This window comes from Myotis myotis, unplaced genomic scaffold (genome assembly GCF_014108235.1).
Source record: "Myotis myotis isolate mMyoMyo1 unplaced genomic scaffold, mMyoMyo1.p scaffold_m19_p_10, whole genome shotgun sequence".
NCBI classification, from domain to species: domain Eukaryota; kingdom Metazoa; phylum Chordata; class Mammalia; order Chiroptera; family Vespertilionidae; genus Myotis; species Myotis myotis.
Genome location: NW_023416314.1, coordinates 36,226,111 through 36,250,617, shown reverse-complemented (window position 1 = coordinate 36,250,617; position 24,507 = coordinate 36,226,111). Strand labels below are relative to the sequence as shown.

The window sequence follows — 24,507 nt, the reverse complement described above, 5'->3', positions numbered from 1 at the left end:
TACTCCCATCTTAGAGATAAGTAAGATAGAGAGGTAAAATAACTTGCTCAGGGTCACACAGCAAGGGAGAGGATTTGGAACCTGGTCTATGTGACTCAAAGCTTCTGACCTGGGAGCACCCTGCCTCCCAGAGGTCAGGCCACTTGTAGGGAGCTGTGAGGGACTGGGCGGAAGAGCTCCCTACCAACACCAGAGCCCATCTCCTGGATTAGAAGAAGGAGGCAGAGGTACATTCAGAATGTTTCACCTTAGTGTCCCAGGTCAGGAGCATGGAATAGTAGAAACAAATAAGGTATTTGGGAGTTAGGAAATCTGAGTGGGAGCTCAGTACCACCATGGACCAGCTAAGTGGGCCTCCATTTATACACCCATAAAATGAAGAATAGAATACTAATTACCCCCAGAAAGTTGTTCTAAGGACTCAATGAATTGTAAGTGCACATTTAAAATGCTATATTCAATTTTCATTATTTGTTGAGCACCTATTATGTTAGGTATTAGGGACATAGGATATAGAAGTATTGAGGATACAGATGTAAAAACAATTAAGTTCTCTGCTCTAGAGGAACCTACATTCTAATTGGAGAGAAAGGCAGTTAAAAAATGAGAAAACATCTAACATTAGTAAGTGCCACGAAGAGAATTATAAAAGATTTATAATAGTGATTGGGTAGCAAACTCTCAGAGAAAGTAAGTGATCCTAGATGAGTTATAATTCTTCAGGCTCAAGGTACCCGGATTGTAGTCCTGGTTCAGACAATGACTTGCTATATGACCAGGGGCAGGTAAGTAGGCCCCCCAGGACCTTTCAAGCTCCTTTGAGCTCGAGCATGTTGTGATATGCACCTCAAGCCATGGGCTTTCCATGACAAGGCTGTCCCACAGCCTTTTCCCCACATCTAGAATCTGTTCATCAGAAGGGATTAGAATAAGCAATTCTACTTTCCTGTGGGGCTAGAGGTTTGGCAACTAGTACAGAAACATTCCAGGCAGCAAGGTTATATGGAATGAGGGATGCTTAGGGAGGCAGGTCCTGGGTGAAAGCATTGCTGGATGCTCCCTCAGGACTAGTGCCAGGCCCAGGGTCACCAGTCCCCCAAGGGGGCTGCCCTGACATTCAACAGCATTTCTTCTTTGTTGAAAACTTTATAAAGTCACCTATAACTAACACTTATAACCTAATACCCCTGATAGAGGGAAACCATTAATAATGGCATTCAATAGTTACTGATGTATTTTATTTATTTATTTATTTATTTATTTATTTATTTATTTATTTATTTATTTATTTTACTGATGTATTTTAAAATACAGTGAAAGAAAATCCCAGAAAGCATCTAATTTCTAAAATAAACCAAACTTGGTGGCATTAAACACTTTCTCCAGTAATGGCCATGCTTCTGAACCATCTTGAATGATTTAGGAAATACCAGTGAAGTCAATTCTCCCCCCCCATTTTAGGTTCTGTTGACCAAGTCTCCTTTTCAAGTTTCCAAAGCAATGCTTGAAATGTAATGTCTTTGCACTTGTGTTCTCCCATTTTATTCTTACGAATTAAAAAACAAACAAACTATGCAAACTCCCTGTCTTTTCACAAGTTATTGAGGCTCTCTTCAGCTGTTGTAAGGGAGGGTAAAGCATGCCTACATCACATCATCTTATTTTGTGTTACCCCACAAACCAGCCGATGTAGGAGGGGAGGACAGGAACTGCTGTCATTTTACTTGTTTTGGGGGAATGAACTGAATTGTTCAGATATAAAAAGAGAATGAATTTAAATGTCTGGTAAGAAATACAAAACTGTTTAATTTCCAGACAAAGCAATCTCAGAACTAACTAGTAGACTGGGAATTACCATCTTCATTGGAAAGGTGAGGAAATATTCAGAAGGGAGAGTGGCTCGTCCAAGGTTATGCAGTAAGTTAGTGGTAGAGTTAGGACAGGAATATAAGTCTCCTGGCATCCAGCCCAGGGCTCTTTCCATGAGACACCATTCTACTGTAACCTGTATATCATCTGACAAAATCCTGTGCCTCTTGCAATCAAAGCAATGCAGCAAGTTAGTCTAGATGTACCCGGTTCAAGATGTTAAGCTCCCTAAGAAATCAAGTACAACTCTCAGCAGGCCTGATTCGACCATGTGAAAACTCAGATGCCTAAGGGTGGGTGTGATCCCCAGGAGCATATTTTCCTGCCCACGCTGGCCCACCGACTCCTCACCTGTCCAGGCAGTGTGGGAGAGATACACCTGAGTGATGAGCCGGTGCCGCCCTGGGCCAGGATTCCGGAAGTCTGCAGGCTTGGGGTGGATCATCTGAGCCTGGCCATCTGGATATAAGACCTACGAGGTAACAGAAATGAGAAAAAGAGGCAGAAAGAGCCATGAGCTTTTAAGAAAATTGCTGGTGACATCTGCTGTGAACCCCATAACAAGAGGAAAAGAGAGATGACAAGAGCCCTTACAAAAGACTGCTCCTTGAACAGAGGGCCACACTGCTGACATCTTTAGAGCCCCAGCCCCAGCACAAAGCAGTGTTTGGTAATGTGTCCTGAATCCATGGTGAACAAGTAAGAGGAATAAAGTGTCTCTCATAAGGTGTCTTAGATAGGGAAAATATTAATCCTAGTGATAGGAAAAGCCTTCCCAGGAGCCCACCAGGATGACTCTCTCCCTCCTGCCTCTGAGTCATTTTGTGGCCCAGCAGCCGTGACCATCCACCAAGCATTAAGAGTAATTTTGTAGCTGTATTCTCTTCACGAGATTACAAGTAGTTTGTCCCTTTCTACAGAGACAGTGCTAATGAAGGGACGGCTCTAATCACTGGCCAGTTTTTCAAATCTTACAAACTGCCAGCGTTCTTTCCTCAGCATCTGAGGGGGCCCCACAGCTGTCTGTGGAAAGGGCCTATTACACTGCACAGCGTACACAGGAACTAAATGAACAAATGAAGCTTATCCTGGAACCACATAGGACTGACACTACGTAAATATACTGACAGGCAAAGTAGGGAACTGCATGGGTCTTTCAGTTTGAAACTAGGAGGTGTGTCTCAGCTCCTGCCCCATAACCTCATTTCATATCTTCATAGATCTTAGCTCCCCTTTGTACCCTTCTTCTTAAAGCTTCTACTTACTACTATATCTCCCAGCCCCAAATCTATTACAGAAAAGAAATGCAGGTATCCCAGCTTCCTGATTCTTTGTATCTTTAAGGACAATACATGTGCTTAATTTTTTTTTGGAATTTTTGTAAGATTTTTATTTGCACCAAACTGAAAATTGTTGGGAAGCAATATCTCAAATGCTCCCTGGGTTTCATTTTTAAGGAGGGACAGGGAGGGCTGAAACAGTAATGAGCATGGAAAGAGAATGATAAAGGTAGCAGAATTTCACAGAGTTCTCAGCAAATCTGCCCGGGGTGAAAGGCCCTGACCATTCTGTGAAATGGCCACTGGAAGCCTTCATTCATTGCTCCCAAGGGCAGCTTATAAATCTGTGGCCCAAGTAGGTCAAGGGAAGAAAATGGCCACAATGAATTATATGCTGAATTTCAGAAAACCTAAAAAAATAAAAAAAATCACACCTCCTCTATCATAAGGTGTAATCTAGTAGGCCTGAACTGGGCTCACCGAAGTGTGATTGAATGACGTTCCTGCACATTCTGCTTTAAAGAGCTGATATACATGATTTTAAATGAGAATATAATCGTGACATAATCTCAGTGGTGTTCACTGCTACATCCCCAGCACCTAAGCTCTGTCCAGAACAGGAGCACTGTTCAGGCCCGATGGCTGGACCGGACAGCACTCTGCAATCAGCAGAGCCGCCTCATGACCAGGCAGTGTTTCCCATCTCCCCGACTGCAGAGTTTGGCCATGCGTGTAATGGAGCTGCTCTGGAAGGGGTTTTCCAGTGCAGATGACCCTTAATTGTCTTTCTACAATCTCATTCATGCTGAGTTGGTCAGTGAACATTTTTTCAGGAACAATGTGAAACCGTGTACGTTAGAATCACCTATGAGCTCAAAAACAAACAAAATCTGGTACCCATGGGACCTACTCTTATTATTCTGATTTAACCGGTGTAGACTGAGGCCTGTACACCAGCACTTCTTAATGGTTTCTGAATAACTCTAACGTGCAGCTAGGGGGCCCTGGTTGTGTAGCTCAGCGTCGCCCCGATACACCAAGGTTGAGGGTTCGACTGCCAGTCAGGGCACACACAAGAATCAACCAACAAATGCATTAATAAGGGGAACAACAAATCGATGTTTCGCTCTCTTCTTTCCAGTCTCTCTCTCAAATCAATAAATAAATGAAAAATAAAAATAATTTTAAAGTACAGCTAGGGTGAAAACCACTAGTGTGTGTGTGTGTTAGGGGATTCAAGGGGGGTATCCATAAAATAAAAAACCAACTGCAACATGACTTCACAGCCAGCTCAGAATTAGTTCTCTGAAGTTCTCATGATTTATAATAATTCCTGTGGGGACGCTAGAAGTTTTTTTCCTCTACTGACACCAGAAGCAAATATCATCTCCTGATTCATCCTTAGCTCTTCCCTGCCTGCTCCAGGCTGTTTTTCTGTCCTGATTACAGCTGCTGTGCTTGTATCCCTATTTTTCTTCATATCCCTCCTGTCCAGGATTCCTCCTTTTGCCCTTATCCTTTGCTCTTATTCATCCTTTCAGACCTTACATCTCCACAAAGCCTTTTTTCCTCAGCCTCCACCACACTCTCCAAATTAAGAGCCTCTCCAGAATATTTTCCAAAAAAATTTTTAAGTATATTGCAAATTTTTATACGTCAAAAATTGAATAACCCTGTAGGGGAGGAAAAGTAATTTTCTCTCTATACTTCTAGGTTCTTGGCTAGAACCATTTGTCTGTCTATCCTTGAAACTGAGCATCCTGAAGGCAGGAATACTGACATGATTACCTTTGCAACACTAACACTTAGCATGTACAATAGAGTAAACATTATGCATGGAAAGAAGGAAGAATGGATGGATGGATAAATGGGTACTGCTTTTATGGGGCTTAATTGCAGACTGTCTAAACTGATTAGTACCTATAATACATCTCTCATGTCTCTAATATATCTATCTCTAACTTGGAGAATACTCCCTACGACTGCTTTTTTCCCACCTACAAGTTTTGTTCGCCAAGCTGACCCACCCGACAGCTGAAAAGAACTTTGTTGTAGCTTGCCTGAAGCCCTGAAAAGATCAAGTCTTATCCTCACCTAGTAAGAATAGAAAAGGCCCTGTCATTTAGTGAATCCTTAGTGGGCACCAGGGGCTTTGTATGCATCATCTCATTTCAATGTCAGCTATTCCTGTCTGTTAGCTGTGGAAGCACTTAAGGTAACTTGCACCAGACCACACTCAAAAGTAAGTTGGGATTCAAGCCCAGGTCCTTTTCCAAAAAGACCGCTCTCTTCTTTCTCCCCAGTTTCCATCCTCAGGTAGAGATGAAAGTGGTGCTAAAGTTATTTTTTTTTTAATATATTTTTAGCCCTAGCTGGTTTGGCTCAGTCGATAGAGCATCTGAAGGGTCCCGAGCTCAATTCAGGTCAAGGGCACATGCCCGGGTTGCGGGTTTGATCCCGAATAGGGGGTGTGCAGGAGGTAGCCGATTGATGATTCTCTCTCATGGTTGATGTTTCTATCGCTCTCTCCCTATTGTGCTCAGAGGGGAAGGGAGAGGGAGAGAGAGATAGAAACATCAATGATGAGAGAGAATCATTGATTGGCTGCTTCCTGCAGGCCCCTCAGTGGGGATCAAGCCTAAAACTCAGACATGTGCCCTGACTGGGAATCAAACCTGTGACCTCCTGGCTCACAAGTCAACATTCAACCACTGAGCCACACAGGCCAGGCAAGGGGGCTGCTAAAGTTTAATTCTTTGTCACAAACTCAGTATAGAAGCTCTATGGGAACCAAACATTGACAGACCTGGACCTTCACAGTGCTCTGAGGATCCTGCACATGTTCCAGAGTTGCATCAACATCCAGGGCCACCACTAACCCAGATGTAAACCGCAAAGGGTTGTCTGACTCGCCTGCTGGCTCAATAATGGTGGCTGAGGCTTTGTGAATCTGTAAACAAGAAGAAAATATGATTCTAAAGTCAGGTCATCCCTGGTAACAAAAAAGATCCTTGCTTTTCTGTCTCCTTATCTAATGGGTGGGCATGTGGGAGCCAATCAGAAGAAAGGCCCTAGCCCCGTGGCTCCAAACATGAAAGCTCATCAAGGTGAGCACCTCTGACTGTCTGGCCAGACTGTGCCTGAAGGGCTATGACACAGACCCTGACCTGCTCTGGAAGCGGGAGGTGCAGGAAGGTACTCTGCCGCAGCATGGTCTGTAGAATTTTGACCACTTCTGCAGGTTTGGATGTTATGAGTCGGGGCATAAGGTCAAGAAGTTTATCCACAAAGCTGTCTTGCAAGTGGGGCAAATCAGCGATGAAACACCTGGAGGAACAAACAGAAGCAAATGACTATGCATTCATTTTGCCACAGGCTGAGCCCCAAATATCTGCCAAGCCCCAAAAGTAACGAACTGGAGGAGCTCATGGTTCCTGACTGAGACAGCCAGCTAATTATGCCCTCCTGACATGGTCCTCATAACAGCGTCATTTATGAATAACCCATTATATGCCAGGTATACTCCTAAGTATTTTATATTATCTTACTTAATTTTCCCAGCAATCCTGTGCACTGTTAGAATTATTTTTTGATGTTATAGATTTATTAATTAATTTAATAAATATGTCTTTAGGATTTATCAAATGCCAAGTACTATTCTAGACACTGGGGACATAACAGTGAGTGAAAGGGAAAAAAAGGACTATCTTAATGAGTTTATATTCAAGCGGTAGGAACACTCAGACTCAGAGGATATTTCACTGAGGCTTAAAAAAGGTAATTAACTTATTCCAAGCTTTGACCAATTCTACAGTACTTATGCCTTTTGGAAGGATTAGTAAAAAAAATAAAAAAAATAAAAATCACTGAGGAGTTGACATCAGTATAGGGACTCACAGACTAAATTAAGAAAAATTTACAGCTCTAAACAGATGAGGAACTTTAGCAATTTAGAAGTTGTCACCTTTCCAAAAAGCTCTTCAACCCAACTGTGCAAGAACAGACTACCTTAGACAACCTAAAACCAAGAGGCATGAACTTAGTTCAGATTTGAAGGTAGAATCTTGGAGAGCTGAGTTTGACTTCATTTGCTAGACAACAGCACCTATGGGTGAAGGGTGGTATTGCAACCCAGCCCTATAGGAAGCTATCATCACCCAAATGAAAAAGAATTGGAAAGTTCAATCATATAAACCTCAGGTTTGGTAAAGTTCATGGTGGTAGGGATAAGGGATGGCAGAATGAACCATCAGATTTAATGGAGTGCTTTCAAATCCTATAAATGCCTCCCTCCTGGTATTATATTGCCAGCACACCACAGGTTTGGTCACTAACTGGACTCCCAACTCATCTACTGCATCTGTTTTAACTGATTAGTATCATACAGAACTGAGAAAACTATTCTCCAAAATAAAAGTTATTTTTATTTTGGAATAAGTTTTTGTAGATTATAGAGAAATATGTAAGTGTAAACACTGATTTAAGAACAGACAAGTTGTGACTTTTCAACAAGAGTTTGTGAATTTTCCCACATAAACTTGTCTTTTTATGGTCCAGCTGAGTGCTGAATTCAAATGATTCTGGATGTTTTTATTATTCTAATATCGTATGTTTAGGTTTGAAGCTATGGTTAAAGAGGTTTATATACCACTAAAGAAAATACACTAATGAGAGTACACTGGCACAGATAATAGGTTGACTACATGGGCTAAACCAAGAATTCTGGCTTGTGATCACTCTTGTCATTCTATAAATGATATTCTCTGCATAACTAAGATTTAATTAACTAGAAGAGAGGGAATATACTTACCTCTGAAAAAAATCCACTTCCTGTAAAAACTTTTCACACATCCCAAATAGGAGGTCAACTCTGGATAAAAGAAAAAAAAAGTTATTTGCTTGTGAAATGTATGAACCGAGGAGTGGGGACCAAAGTCCAAGAATCCTGAGCCTACATGAAAGGAGAATGAGCATATTACACTATAAAAATTTACCTCTAGGAGAATACAGGACTGCTAATGGACCTAGGAGGAAATATATGCCAGGATCCCAAGACCCGACTAACACACTGCAGTGTCCATTAGGCTCAATGACGTTCAAAATCAAAGACTCTCAGAGGCCACCCTTGGCACCAGAATCACTAAGAATATAGCAAAGGAGTACAGCTTGCAGGCAGTGTAGTGTCATGGTCCTCCTCTGTGGGAGTCCTTGCAGCAGTACACTCAGCAGCCCACAGAGCTGTCAGGGAGCTGTGACTCTGAAGCTGCCAGGTTGAGTGCAAAATGAGATCTATATCAGGCAAGTGTGGAGACCATCCTGGCTTAGAAGCATCATGTTCCACAGGTGCTAACAACCCATACACTATGGAACCCATAGGCATTCCTTCCAGGGTCCCCACAAGGGATATGCTCCATTACAAGAATCGCTGTACTAAATGGAACCCAAAGCTATGGGATCTGCATCATTAGAGTTCCTTCTAGTCTACATGCAATTTTCTGAGAGATCATTTTTACCATAACATTGTTACCTAGGAATATAGTTGACACTACCAGGTTTCCAGGGAACAGACCTAGAAAGTTAACCAAAGGTCAAATTCTCGTGCAGTAGGAGAAAAGGTTTTGTTAGTCTTTCTACTAAATGTAAGTTCCATGATGTTTCCTGACATAAGCAGTTATTCAATAAATATTTGTTGAATGAATGAATGAATGAATGAGAAATGGCAAATGGAAACTTACTCTACAAGCAACATTTATTTAAATTGTTTCCTAAACAGGTAGCACTTGAAACCTTCTTAAATCTGATGAACTACCAGAGTGGAACTGAAATTGAAAGGTTAACCCACCAAAGACCTCCAGGTGTGAGGGCTAGATGGCAGAATTCTAGCTAAGCAGGGGCTTGAAAAGAAAACAATTTGGCCAAGCAGTGCCATTTTCTGGCTTAGTTCTAGAAAACCAGCTGGAAGAGCTTCCAAGCAATAAAATACAAAAAGGTTTGGAAATTTTCCCCAAAACAGACAGGTAGCTTCACCTACATGCTACATAAGGTAAGCATCACCCTAGCTGGTTTGGTTCAGTGAATAGACTTTTGGCCGGAGGACTGAAAGGTCCTGGGTTTGATTCAGGTCAAGGGCACATACCTCAGTTGCAGACTCAATCCCCAGCCCTGGTCAGGGTAGGTGCAGGAAGCAACCAATCGATGTGCCTCTTTCTCTGTCCCTATCTCTCCCTTCCACTCTCTCTAAAAAGTCAATGGAAAAATATCCTTGAGTGAGAATTAACAAAAATAAAACATTTATTTAAATTGTTTCCTAAACAGGTAGCACTTGAAACCTTCTTAAATCTGATGAACTACCAGAGTGGAACTGAAATTCACTTAGTGGTCTACCACTAAGAATATTGAAAAGAAACACATACCAAGACATATCCTGGTGAAAAATTCTGAACTCCTACTTTTTCCTTGATGTGAGAAAGGAAAGCAGTGGAAGAGTGAGGCCCATTCAGGGAAATCGAGCATTGATCTACAACTGTTGGGAAAGCCTACACCAATTATCAACTTAGACTAGTCTAGACTTTCATGTATAAGTATGCAAAGACAATGGAAAATTATTATATGTTATGAGGATGATTAGGAGCTGTAAAGGAGATCAAGCAGACCTCAACGAGATGAAAACACAGAAAGCTTTAAAAAAATTGACTAAGTAACCATCGTGAGATTTAAGAGATCTGAAGGTGTACTGCATTAATAAAGAGAAATTGCTACAAAAAAGGCAGAGAGAATAAAGCACACTTGCAAATAACCAGTACAGCAGTTCTCCTTATCCACATTTTTATTTTCTACAGTTTCAATTACCTGTGGTCAACAGTGGTCTGAAAATATTAAATGGAAAATTCCAAAAATAAATGATTCATAAATGTCAAAATGCACACCAGTCTGGGCAGCATGAAGAAGCCTCACACCATCTCACCAGGGGCATGAGTCATCCCTTTGTCAAGCAAACTCACACTGTATATGCTATGCACCCATTTGCCACTTAGTGGCCATCTCAGTTATCAGAGCAACTGCTAAGCATCGTATAGTGCTTGTGTTCAAGTAATTTTTATTTTGTTTAAGTGAACCCAAAGCATAAGAGCAGTGATGTTGCAATTCAAATATGTCAAAAAGAAGCTGTAGAGTGTTTCTTTTAAGCGAAAAGGAATGTATGTATAGAAGAAAACATAATGTATATAAGGTTCAATACTATCTACAGTTTCAGGCATCCACTGGGGGTCCTAGATCTTATCCCCTGCAGATAAGGGAGGACTACTGCAATAATGAAACCAACAATAAGAGAATACTAGAAGGAAAAATGATGAAAACTGAAATGGTAAATTAAAGAAGTATAGTGAGGAATTTACTCAGAATATAAAGTAGAAAAGCAAACAAAAAATATGGAAGAAAGATAAAATATAAGAAAATAGATCCAGAAGATACAACATCCAGTATGAGGCTGGATTGGATGGAAGAAGCAGTAATTAAAGAAATAATGGAGGGGGGTGGGGGGAAACCTGAGCTAAAAACAGAGTTGAGACTTCAAAGTCCCAATAAAGGTCAGTACGAATATTGAAAAGAAACACATACCGAGACATATCCTGGTGAAATTTCTGAATTCTAAAGAGAAAAAGAAAAGTTTACAGCTTAGAGACAGGAAAATTAAGCTGCCTACAAAGGAAAGAGAGCCAGACTCACATTAGACATCCTGGCTGGCACATTAAATACTAAAAGGCAACAAGCAATATTTAGAGTTCTGAAAGAATTCCATCCTATATAATAAAAGGGTAACATGCAAATTGACCCTAAAGGTAGAATGACTGGGAATGACCGGTCACTATGAAGTGCACTGACCACCAGGGGGCAGACGCTCAATGCAGGAACTGTCCCCTGGTGGTCAGTGTGCTCCCATAGGGGGAGCTCCGCTCAGCCACAAGCCAGGCTGACGGCTGCGAACACAGCGGCGGTGGCAGGAGCCTCTCCCGCCTCTTCCACAGTGCTAAGAATGTCTGACTGCAGCTTAGGCTCGTTCCCCGTGGGGAGCAGGCCTAAGCCATCAGTCAGACATCCCCTGAGGGCTCCTGGACTGAGAGAGGGTGCAGGCTGGGTTGAGGGACCCCCCGAATTTTCATGCACCAGGCCTCTAATTTATACTAGTATATAAGAGCAAAGAAAGGCAGTTTCAGACATGCAACATCTCACTGAGTATACTACTTACATACTTAATCTGAAAAACACTACTAGAAAATGTGTTCCAGTCAAATAAATAATGAATGAGAACAAGAAATTTAAAAAGTCAAATGTGGTACAAAAAGAACCGCGGAGGGAAAACTGGGGCAAATAATTTGGATAATGTATGTATAAAAATTAATGCATATTTTAAAAAAGGGTTCTTAAAAAAAAAGGGTTCTTAAAATAAGAGCTGTATTACTTTATCTACATAATAAAAGCCTAAGTGACCGACAGCGGAATGAGCAATCGCTATGATGTGCATTGACCACCAGGGGGCAGATGCTCAATGCAGGAGCTGCCCCCTGGTGGTCAGTGTGCTCCCACAGGGGGAGTGCCGCTCAGCCAGAACCCAGGCTCTTGACTGAAAAGTGCAGTAGCGGTGGTGGGAGCCTCTCCCACCTCCGCGGCAGTGCTAAGGGGCAGCAAGCAGGCAGGTGGAAGGAGTGCGGGGTCCTGGACTGTGAGAGGGATGTCCAACTGCCGGATTAGGCCCACTGCCCCGGGGTAGTAGGCCTAAGCCAGCAGGAAAACATCCCCCCAAAGGGTCCCAAACTGCAAGAGGGTGCAGGCTGGGCAGAGGGACCCCCCCACCATGCATGAATTTTGTGCAACAGGCCTCTAGTCCTATCTAATAAAGAAAGAATATGCTAATTGACCCTCACACCATCACAAAGATGGCGGCACCCACAGCCAATAAGGAGGGAATATGCTAATTGACTGCCCCGCCCTCAAAGATGGCGGCATCCACAGCCACAAGATGGCAGTGCCCAGTCCCCTCAGTACCCCAGCTACCCAGGGCAAGCCCGAGGTGCAGGCACACCTTGGATGGTGGCTGCCCAACTGACCAGGGCCGCCTGAGGCTCAGGTAACCAGGGCCAGCCAAGGCTTGCGCTGCCGGCAGTGGCAGCAGCAGAGGTGTGATGGGAGCATCGCCTTCCCCAATCGACGAGTCGCCTCCTGCCCCTGAAGGCTCCCAGACTGTGAGAGGGGGCAGGCCGGGGAAGGGACCCCACCCTCCATCCAGTGCATGAATTTTCATGCACTGGGCCTCTAGTCCTATCTAATAATAGACAAACATGGTAATTAACCGTACCTCCAACACACTTCCCATTGGCTAATCAGGGTGATATGCAAATTAACTGCCAACCAAGATGGCGGCCAGCAGCCAGGCAGCTGAAGCGAACAGGAGGCTTACTTGCTCCAGTGATGGAGGAAGCCAAGGTTCCCCGCCTGCTGCTGCTGGGCTCTGAGCTGCAACTCTAAGAAACAATGTTGCAATTATAGAAGCTAAACAATCCCCATGCTTTCAGCCAGCCGGCCGAGCTGGAGATGCAACAGTGTTTCAATTATAGAACCCAAACAAACAAGATACCTGCTTTCAGCAGCCAAGGTCTCAGAGCTGGAGCCGAACCTCAAAGCTAAAGTCGGCTCTCAGTTCCAGTGACAGTCATAGAAGGTAAATAAAACCCAGAATAAAAAAAAAAAAAGAAAAAAAGGAGAGGCTGGGAGCTTCAGTCACCCGCCAGCCTGAAAACGGCCCTCAGCCCCTCACCCAGACTGGCCAGGCACCCCAGTGGGGAACCCCACCCTGAAGGGGGGGGACCAGCTGCAAACAGCCATCATCCCCTCATCCAGGCTGGCCAGGCACTCCAGTGGGGACCCCCACCCTGAAGGGGCTGTGGCCAGGCTGCAAACAGCCATCATCCCCTCATCTAGGCTGGCCAGGCACCCAAGCGGAACCCCCATCCTGATCCAGGACACCCTTCAGGGCAAACCAGCTGGCCCCCACCCATGCACCAGGCCTCTATCCTATATAGTAAAAGGGTAATATGCCTCCCAGCACCGGGATCAGCGGAGCCGTAAGGCCTCCCGGCACTGGGATCAGTGGAGCCTCGAGGCCTCCTGGCACCGGGATCAGTGGAGCCTCCCAGCACCAGGTTCAGCGGAGTAGCGAGGCCTCACTACCCCTGTGTCAAGCAGAGCCGCGAGGCCTCCCAACATTGGGATCAGCGGAGCCGCAAGGCCTCCTGGCCCCTGGAGCAGCGTGACAGGGGGCAGCACCCAAACCCCCTGATCGCCCTGTGGCTCTGTGTGTGACAGGGGGCGGGGCCACAACTTCCCTATCAGCCCTGCTCTGTGCCTGATAGGGGGGAGCTCCCCAAACCCCTGATCGCCCTGCGGCTCTGTGTGTGACAGGGTGTGGCGCCCCAACCCCCTGATCGGCCCTGCTCCGTGGGTGATAGAGGGCGGCGCCCCAACCCCCTGATCCGCCCTGCGGCTCTGTGTGTGACAGGGTGCGGCGCCCCAACCCCCTGATCGGCCCTGCTCCGTGGGTGATAGAGGGCGGCGCCCCAACCCCATGATCCGCCCTGCTCTGTGTGTGACGGGGCAGTGCCCCAACTCCCCTATCGGCCCTGCTCTGTGTGTGACAGGGTACGAAGCCCCACCCCCCCTGATGGGCCCTGCTCTGTGCGTGACAGGGGGCAGCTCCCCAACCCCCTGACCCGCCATGCTCTGTGAGAGATGGGGTGGCGCCCCAACCTCCCCGTCGACCCTGCCTTGAGTGTGACAGGGGGCGGCGCCCCAACCTCCCAATTGGCTCTGTCCTGAGCGTGACTGGGGGTGGCATCGCAACCTCCCGATCCGCCCTGTTTTGTGCATGACAGGGGGCGGTACCCCAACTCCCCAATCGGCCCTGCTCTGAGCCTGACCAGGGGCTGCACCTAGGGATTGGGCCTGCCCTCTGCCACCTGGGAGCGGGCCTAAGACAGCAGGTCGTTATCTCCCGAGGGGTCCCAGACTGCGAGAGGGCACAGGTCGGGCTGAGGTACCTCCCCTCCCCCCAGAGTGCACAAATTTCTGTGCACTGGGCCTCTAGTCCTATATAATAAAAGAGAAACATGCAAATTAACCATCCCTCCGCTATGCTTAAGTCACGCCCACCAGCCACACCCACCATCCAATCAGGAGCAAGTATGCAAATTAACCCAACTAAGATGGCAGCGGCCACAGAATTGGAATGAGCAGGAGGCTTGGGTTGCCCCAAGTGATGGAGGAAGCCAAGCTTCCCGCCTGCCCTGGCCAGCCCTGGGCTACGCTCAAGGCTACAAAGTTTCGATTATAGAACATAAATAAATCCCAGAAAAAAAAATGGAGAAGCTGGGAGCTTGGGTTGCTGGGGCACGTGGCCAGCCTAAAAACGGCAATCAGCCCCTCACCCAGGCTGGCCAGGCACCCCAGCGGGACCCCCTGACCCTGAAGGGGCTATGGGCAGCCTGAAAACATCCCTCAGCCCCTCACCAAGGCTGGCCACACCCCCATGGGGTGAAGGTCCCTGCCTGGGGGCTTGGCCAGCCTGCAAACAGCCATCAGCCCCTCACCCAGGCTGGCCAGGCACCCCAGTGGGACCCCCACCCTGATCCGGGACACCCTTCAGGGCCAACCAGCCGGCCCCCACCCATGCACCAGGACTCTATCCTATATAATAAAAGGGTAATATGCAAATTGACCCTAACAACAGAACGACTGAGAATGACTGATCACTATGACACACACTGACCACCAGGGGGCAGACGCTCAATGCAGGAGCTGCCCCCTGGTGGTCAGTGCACTCCCACTGACCACTGAGGAACAGATGCTCAACTCAGGAGCTGCCAAGCTGCAGTGACTTGGCAGTGGCAGTTTTTGGGTGACACACCCTGAAACCAGAGAGGTGGGAACCCTATTCCTCGCAGGGCCACGTGATTCTACCTCTGGCTGTGGGCTATGCTATTGCCGGGGCACTGTCAGCCTGAATCTGGTTTACTGCACACTTGCATTTGCGTTCCACACCCTGTATGACAGCAACTTTGCAGAGTGCTCTCTCACACCCCGAAACCCCTCAGGGGATGTCAGAGAGCCGATTTTGGCCTGATTTTTGCAGGCCAGGCCGAGGGACCCCACCTTCCGGAGGGATCCCACTCACTCTGCAGACGCCCTTCGAGCCATGGCACCACCATAGGTGCGGCCAGCCAGGGAGGGACCATGGGAGGATGGCTCCAAGGTGTGTCCGGGCCATTTCTCCCAGTCCCACCCTGCCAGCCACCTTCTAATTAATTTCCTTTCAACATGCACGAATATGTGCACATGGTCACTAGTAAAAACATAATAAGCTGAAACCAAATTCCAAATTAAATAGTATGAGACAATTAAATAAAATCACATTAAAACTTTCATTCTGATCTAAGGTGATCTTGATAGAGATGATCATAAGTTCTATTTGTTTTATGCCAATAAGTATAAGTTCAATAGATTTATTAAAAATATAATAGTGAAAATAATATTTATACAACTAATATGAGCTTTTATCAAGTGTTTACTCTGAATGTGTAAGGAAATATTTATATATAAAATTCAATAATCCTTATAATAACCCTCTGAGAGAGGGGCAGATACTATTATTATCCCAGTCTAATTTACTAGAGGAACAAATTGAAGGACAGAAGGTTTATGTAATTTATCCAAGCTCACTACATTTGTAAGTGGTGGAGTCAATATCTGAACCCATTCAATAAGGTACCACAGCCCTCTTAACTACTATGTCCTGCCTTTCACTTGAATAGGTTATAGTTAGGGCACAGAATTTTTAAACCCCTGGGAGAAGAAAATAATTGATCCACCAAAAATTAAGAAAGAAAAATAGAAGCTGGAATGCATACAAATAAAAAATGTAAATACAGCATGAGTAAAGACCAAATATATTATAATCTTTATATAATGACACGGAAAGATGAAATATATTGTTGGATGAAAAGAAAAGGAGGCAGAACAGCAAAGTATCTTATAATTTGACTTATGTTAATACACATGCATTTATAGTCTACACATGTATCTGGCTAGAAAAAAGTCTGTTTACAGTTGTTCAAGAATAGGTGAATTAACACACAACTTTCACTTTATCTGCAATATTTCAATTTTTACAATAATCATATATCAACTGAAAAAATACATCTACTTTCTTTAAATAAGAAGTATAGATGGCATATAAGCACCTATCTTTTCTCAGATGTGACTGAGGAGTAGAGATTAAACATTTGTTAAATGACTATATAGATATCTCTAAGATTACATTACTACCTGGCACCATCACGATAAGTGAAGAAAGAAAATAATATTTGGGATGTTCTTTCTGACCTAGTATTTTTCAGTGCTTACTTAAACACCCATGTTTATTTCTCTGTACCACATGTAGGCTGAAACAAATGCTGTCCTGAGCATCAGATGTGTTTTCAATCTGGCAACAAGTTACAGAAATACCATACTGTATCAAATCTATGATGCCATCATTCTTAAGATGCATTTTTATTTTATGAAAAAACAAGAAACAAAAAACCTACTTTCAAACTATGGCAGAGCATCAAAATATTTGGTTTCAAAGAAGTTAAAACTTGTGCATTTTTTAATTGATGAAATATGGCAATTTCTCATTATCAGAAAGTCTAATAGCTACCATTAAATTGAGTTCTTACTACGTACCAAGTACCATACTAAGTGCTTTTCCATGTATTGTCCAATTCATTCATTTTTAAAAAATATATTTTTATTGATTTCAGAGATGAAGTGAGAGAAACAGAAACATCAATGATGAAAGAGAATCATTGGCTGCCTCTTGCACACCCGACACTGGGGATCGAACCAGCAACTCAGGCATGTGCCCTGACCTGGAATTAAACTGTGACCTCCTGGTTCATAGGTCAACGCTCAACCACTGAGCTATGCTGGCTGGGCTCCAATTCATTCTTCATAGAAACCCCATGAGACAGATGCTGTCATCATTTTCATTTTACAGACAAAGAAATGAGGCAATAGAGAGGTTTAAAAATCTGACTGTAATCAAACAACTAATAAGTGGAGAGGTCAGGAATTGAACAAGGTAATCTTTACTGCCTTGGAGAGAGTTTACTAGTCCCTTTAGAAGAGGAAAAAATGGTTCTTGGTACTAAATTTTAAAAGAAATCTATGAAGCCCAGGCCAGTTTGGCGCAGTGGGTAGAGTGTCAGCTTGCGGACTGAAGGGTCCTGGGTTCAATTCCTGTCAAGAGCATAAACTGAAGTTGCAGGCTTAATCCCCAGCCCCAGACGGTACATGCAGGAAGCAACCAATCGATTTGTCTGTGTCTCTCTCACATCGATGTTTCTCTCTCTCTGTCTCTCCCCATCCCTTTCACTCTCTCTAAAAATCAATGGAAAAATATCCTTGGGTGAAGATTAACAAAACAAACAAACAAAAAGAAATCTATCAAGGACAATACAAATGTTTCCAGATGAAGTTCTATATTGTGCTGTAGGCAATAAAGAGCCACTGGAAGGTTTTTCCAGGGACCTAATCTAATCCGAGAACAGATCTTGGGATATCTGAAAAAGAGTATATTAACATCCCTTAGCTAATCTTTCCTAAATATCATTTTACTTATTAACTTTGGTGAGATCTCTGAATGTCTTTGAAAGGATCGTACTACCCCTTTGGGCTAGCTGCACATCTTACCCTCGAGTAGTTCGTGCCGTTACTATAAGTTGCAAGGCTTTGGCCTGCAGCCTCATATGATGTATAATCACCACCTGCTTATTCTCCACACCACTGTACATGAACTCCATTTTGTAGGTCTCTTCCATGATCTATAAAGAAAAGGTAATTAATGATCAGTGAAAATATCAAGTCTTGCACTAGCTGGTTTGGCTCCGTGGACAGAGCATCAGCCTGCAGACTGAAGGGTTCCAGTTCGATTCAGATCAAGGGCATGTACCTTGTTTGCAAGCTCCTCCTTGGCTCAGGCCCTGGTAGGAGCTTGTGCAGGAGGCAACCAATCGATGTGTTTCTCTCACATGGATGTTTCTCTCTGTCTTTCCCTCTCTCTTCTACTCTCTCTAAAAATCAATGGAAAATTATCCTTGAGTGAGGATTAACACACACACACACACACACACACACTAATCAAGTCTTCCTTGAGAACAGCATCTCTGTCTTTCCCTCTCTCTTCTACTCTCTCTAAAAATCAATGGAAAATTATCCTTGAGTGAGGATTAACACACACACACACACACACACACACAAATCAAGTCTTCCTTGAGAACAGCATCTCTGTCTTTCCCTCTCTCTTCTACTCTCTCTAAAAATCAATGGAAAATTATCCTTGAGTGAGGATTAACACACACACACACACACACACACACACACACACACAAATCAAGTCTTCCTTGAGAACAGCATAGAATTGTAGGTGAAACTCTAAACTGAGGGTTTTTTTTAATGCCTATATTTTAATTCTGAACTAACATTTTTAAGTGCCTATGTTGAGATAAATTAACATAATTGGAGAGAAATTAATGTGTTGAGAGAACTGGATAGCATGTCTTGAAAAAGAGAAAATAAATTATTTTGTCAATTGAAAAACAAAAGGCTCTGTTCTGGTAATAAAATCATCTTAATTGATGATGTGATAATATGAAAGTTTAATCACAGATAAAATTATAAAGCACTACTTGTTACCCTAAACCCAAACTCACTGTGCTGTGGGGAAAAATGAATATATGCTGTATATAAAAACCAAATTCCCAAGAAAAGCCCTCAAGAATTTAGCATCAAGAACCATGAACCACCTGTCAGTCATCCAGACAAACTGTCCTACAGGCATGGAGTTTGGGATAAGTGCAGAAAACAACCTCTACGACCTCAGCTCAGGCCCAGTGCATCTTAAACTCTTGCTCCATTCTAGCCAAATCAGCTACTGCCACCCAAATGATGCTTCTTTCCCCTTTGAAGGCTTTGGGGTCAGAGAAATAACTCCAGGCTCGCCTATGACTAAAAGGAAGACAAGATGTTTAATTATATGGTACCTTAGTTACTCTATCTGTACATAGGGAAGAAATAGGACCAACATTAGAAAATGTAAAGGATTAAATGGGGCCTGGAAAGACCTTAACACAGTATCTGGTACACAGATTTGTAATTCCTTTCCCCTCTTTCTTCCAGACTCCTGCTCCCTGGTCCCCTCGTTCCCAATATGGTCCATTCTGGCACTCCTGTCATTAAGTTCTACTCCCCTACAATAAGTTTGAGAGGGAGCCCTAACCGGTTTGGCTCAGTGGATAGAGCGTCGGCCTGCGGACTGAAGGGTCCCAGGTTCGATTCCGGTCAAGGGCATGTACCTTGGTTGCGGGCACATCCCCAGTGGGTGGTGTGCAGGAGGCAGCTGATCGATGTTTCTCTCTCATCGATGTTTCTAACTCTCTATCCTTCTCCCTTCCTCTCTGTAAAAAAATCAATAAAATATATTTAAAAAAAAAAAAAAAAAAAAAAAAAAAAAAAAGTTTGAGAGGGAGTCTAGATCAGATGGGAAATTAAACAGAGTAGTGGAAAGAAAACAGACTCTGGGTGTCAGAGGGTCTGGGCTCAAGTCCCAGGCTATATTACCTATAGTTCTATGAATTTAACCTTGCTATAAAATGAGCTTAATACTTATTCCTGCCTAATGGAATTACCGTGAGGTTTAATTAAAATAAACTTGAAATTGTTTAGTGAATTGTAATGTAGCTTTCTAATTGGTCACAATCACTCAGTTATGTACAGTTCACTATCCAGAAGAGTTCACTAAATCCCAATACCTAATAATAAAGGGAAATTGCTCAAAGCTAGAAAGAAATAAACTCAAAGCAAATAAAATGAAATGCTACTTAATGAACTGAGGAAAAACATAAGAACCTTTTAACATTCAAGAGATGGTACAGGCTAAAAATATAAATAACCTGAAAATGAGTTCATCTTCATTTTTAGATAGAAGACTCATGATAGTTTTTATTGGATTTTAGTATATCTGAAATACTAACTTATGATATTTTAGAACACAAAAGAATCTTAGAAATATCTCACAGAATGGCCATATTTTACAGAGGAGAAAAAAACCAGGGGGGTTAAGTAACCTGGTCAATATCACCCAGAAAATCAGAGGCATACCTGGGTCTAGAACCCAGGTCCCTTGACTCTAAAACCAGTGCTGTGACCCCTAATTATGCTGCTTCTCCTATCACTAACTTCTGTCATTACAGGCTGAGACTGCAGAGACCACATCAGATCTGTGGAGCCAAGATGAAGTGTGAAAGCCTCTGGCTCTAACTTGAATGAGATAATTCCTGGACAGAGATCTATGGAGTAGAAGGTCTTAATTGCTTACCTGTTTTGCTGCTGCTGAGGCCAAATCGCTCTGCTTCAAATACAAAGGGGCGGCCACATTCCACAGCTTTTCCTGTAAGGCCTACACACAAACCAGGAGAGGAGAGAAGACAGAACACAGAGATCACAAAGACTGGCATATCATTTGAGACTGCCATGTTTATTTTGCTTTGAAAATCTATCATAATCAGGACTTCCTCTCAGTCTTGTTTTTCTTTTTTGTATTGATTTCTAGGGGGAAGGGAGAAGGGGAGAGAGAGATAGAAACATCAATGATGAAAGAGAATCATTGATCAGCTGCCTCTTGCCCCCTACTGGGGATCGACCCTGCAACCTGGGCATGTGCCCTGACTGGGAATCGAATCCTGACCTCCTGGTTCCTAGGTCGACATTCAACCACTGAGCAACACTGGCCAGGCATTCCTCTCAGTCTTATTCCTTTAAGCCAATCACAGCCCCACTTATGGACAGAGAGGAAACCAAAGGTTTGAGCTAACTGAATTCCTCCCTATTCAATCCAATTCCTAGCCCAAAGGCCATATGTCCTGGCCCAGTGCTTGCAAGCAGAGTATAGGAGCCATGAAGGTCTCACCAGAATGTCTAGGCAAGCCAGCTTCCAAGGCTCTGGGCCCTTCTTGTTCCCAGAGCCAATGTTCCCTGACTGCCTAAACCCTTCTTGTTCGACTGTGGTTCTTTTTTCTTTGCCCCACGCTCACTATTCTTTGAACAGCCCCATCACCTTACCGGCACAGCTTTCCTAGTTTACACCCTCTCTCAAGATTTCTATTCAAAACTAACATGTAAAGCCACAGATTTCACCTTCTATCTCTCTCCTCTTCTACCCAACCATATGGCCCACCTCTCACCTCTTGTCTAACCTCTGCTATAGTCTCTAATTTCCACAGTCCTTCTTAATTACAGACACAATCCAATGACATTACAAAAAACTTAGACTAACACTGTCTAATGGAAACACATAACAAACCATGTAGGTAATTTTACATTTTTTAGTAGTCACATTTTTAAAAGTAAAAAGAAATAGGTAAAATTAATTTTAAAAATATAGTTTAGTTAATGCAGTATATCCAAGATAACACCATTTCACTATGCCATCAATCTTTTAAAAATTACTGAGATAGCTTACATGCTTTTTTCACACAAAGTCTAAGAAATCCAGAGTGAATTTTGCACTTATAGCATGTCTCAATTTGAACAAGCAACATTTCAAGTGCTCGACAGTCACATGTACCTGGTGACCATCATATTAGATAGGTCTAGACCAGCCGTGGGCAAACTACGGCCTGCGGGCCGGATCCGGCCTGTTTGAAATGAATAAAACTAAAAACAAAAAAGACCGTACCCTTTTATGTAATGATGTTCACTTTGAATTTATATTAGTTCACACAAACACTCCATCCATGCGTTTGTTCCGGCCCTCCGGTCCAGTTTAAGAACCCATTGTGGCCCTCGAGTCAAAAAGTTTGCCCACCCCTGCACTAGACCCTAGGCCAAGAGCACTCACACTTATTGCTGGTTACCAGTCCTTACCTGGGTCGAGTTATTATTAGCCCTGTTTCACAGAAGCTTAGAAAAGCTATCAATTTTGCAAAGGGGCATAAGGAACATTTTTGGACAATGGAAATGTGCTATATATTGACTGTGGTAGTGGTTATGCAAGCATATATGATTGAAAGAATCTATCTTGCTCAACAAGGGCTGTTTAAATCCCAACCCACTCCAGTGTACACAACCACATTCATATATATATATATATATATATATATATACACACACACACACACACACACACAAACTTGCAAAACCCTAAGCTCACACATCTTACAATGGGAAATAAGAAACTTTCCATTTGTTCTGACTTTAAATAAATATCATTAATCTCTTTAAAGACTAACATTTGGAACTGAAGCCAAGATAAAGGCTTATCAGTAAGAAGGGCTCTCCTAAATCCTAAGTTTAAATTTACAGTAGAATTCTGCATTCTGCTGCAGAAGCTGAAAGCTACTGAACTCATTTAATTGGTTTCCAATTCTGCCAACTGAAACAGTTTCTTGAGTACAAATTTTGTGTGAATATATATAGTATATATACACGGATATATCATCTACCTTATATGAAATGCCAGCAAGTTGGCCTTTTTAAGAGCAATGAAATCAACCTCTGACTAATTTTACTTTGATGAAGTGAAATTATGAAAATAAAAGTTCATATAAGTTCTTTGCTAATCAAAGTATTAAAAAAAACAATGAAAATCCTTGGGATTCTAAAGAAAATGATTATGCACCTGATCTGCTCTAATTACATAATGATGAAAGAATGCTACCAAATTTTAAAAATTCAAATTTCTATTAGAGTTAACAATTATTTAATTAGAGCCAAATACAATTACACCACAGAATACATAATTCTCCATTACTGTGGCTGCAGAAGGCCATATATTTTTCCAATTATGGCCTCAAACTCTGCCAGATCTGTTAAAGTGTATTCTTAGCATCACACTCAAAAGTACAATGAGTCCAAACCAGCGGTTCTCAACCTGTGGTTCTTAACCTCTTTGGCGGTTGAATGACCCTTTCACAGGGGTCGCCTAAGACCATCCTGCATATCAGATATTTACATTACGATTCATAACAGTAGCAACATTACAGTTATGAAGTAGCAACGAAAATACTTTTATGGTTGGGTCACAACATGAGGAACTGTATTTAAAGGGCCAGAAGGTTGAGAACCACTGGTCCAAACCAACCTTGATGAGAAGAAGTTGACACCGAAGATAGGCAGCCGAGAAGTCAGCTACTCCTGCCAATTCAGACTGAAGTTCTCCAAGTCTTTGCAGATCCCTAGAGTAAACAAAACAAGCCAAACATAGGACAAGGATAGTAACAGCAACATAAAAGTCACGTCAAAGCATTTTACCATTTTACACCTAGTAAACTGGTCATAAATTTTAAAACAGCATCCAATGCTGGAGTGGTTATAATGAAGTAGTTCGCTCACACTGGATAGTAGATTAAGCTGATATAATTCTTTGGAAAGTGAAATTGTACTCTGTTATAAAAGTCACACATATAGTCAAATATTTTGATCGGTAGCTTTATGCTAAGAAGTAATTCTAAGAAAAGTCTTCAATAGAAATGAAATGCTCCATGCCTCATAATACTCATTGTGTGATTATAGTAAAAATCCAGTAACTAGTTAAATATTCAATGGTAGAGGAATTTTAAACATTACTATATTTCCAGTCAATGAAATAAATACTCTATAACCATTAAAATATAAAATGGTAATAAAATATATGATCTCAACCATGTAAAAGCTGGCGAAAAATAGAGCAAAGTGGTTTTCTGGATAGAGGTATTCAGGGGCTTTTTAGTGCCTACTCCCAACTAGGCTTTATTTTCCAAGTGTTTTATACGATGGACAAGTATTTTTTGTACCACCGGGGAAAAAAAATCTGCCTGTAGACAAGAAAAGAGAAAGTGACACACAGATAAAATAGTTGTATTGGGGGCTGAGATTACTAATTTAAAACTTTTAATTTTTAGAATAGATAATACATATATAGCTATAGAAGAATTATACTGGTAGAATATAGAATTCAAAAGATATTAAAGGAGATACACAATTAAATTAGCCACCTTCCTATACCTGTGCACTGCTAACAAGTACACCCTTTCAGAGGAACCACTGTTACCAATTTCTTTTGAGTTCTTCTAGTAATATCCTATACATTTACAAAAAGTATTGTTTTTCTTTTCTTCCTTCTTCTCTTTTGGGGAGGGGTATGTGCGTTGTGAGAAACAGGCCCCTTACAATCCATCTCAGCAAGAATTCAAAAAATGCTACTTTATTTTTTAATGGCATTATCAAAATTTCA

The 24,507-nt window shown here is 42.7% G+C and overlaps 1 protein-coding gene across 2 annotated transcripts in view; it reads right to left on the bottom strand.

The window, feature by feature from the left end:
- INTS4 (integrator complex subunit 4) overlaps positions 1 to 24,507 on the bottom strand; it is a 92,367-nt gene that overhangs the window by 2,483 nt on the left and 65,377 nt on the right. Inside the window, exons 16-23 of one of the 2 annotated variants that reach the window (XM_036324863.1) lie at positions 23,377 to 23,470; positions 20,614 to 20,694; positions 17,931 to 18,061; positions 10,767 to 10,796; positions 7,960 to 8,019; positions 6,317 to 6,476; positions 5,956 to 6,099; positions 2,221 to 2,341 (exon numbers count right to left, since the gene is read on the bottom strand). In XM_036324863.1, coding sequence (XP_036180756.1) covers positions 2,221 to 2,341; positions 5,956 to 6,099; positions 6,317 to 6,476; positions 7,960 to 8,019; positions 10,767 to 10,796; positions 17,931 to 18,061; positions 20,614 to 20,694; positions 23,377 to 23,470 — 821 coding nt within the window. The remainder of the gene's footprint in view (positions 1 to 2,220; positions 2,342 to 5,955; positions 6,100 to 6,316; positions 6,477 to 7,959; positions 8,020 to 10,766; positions 10,797 to 17,930; positions 18,062 to 20,613; positions 20,695 to 23,376; positions 23,471 to 24,507) is intronic. The other variant, XM_036324864.1, reaches the window with a different exon arrangement.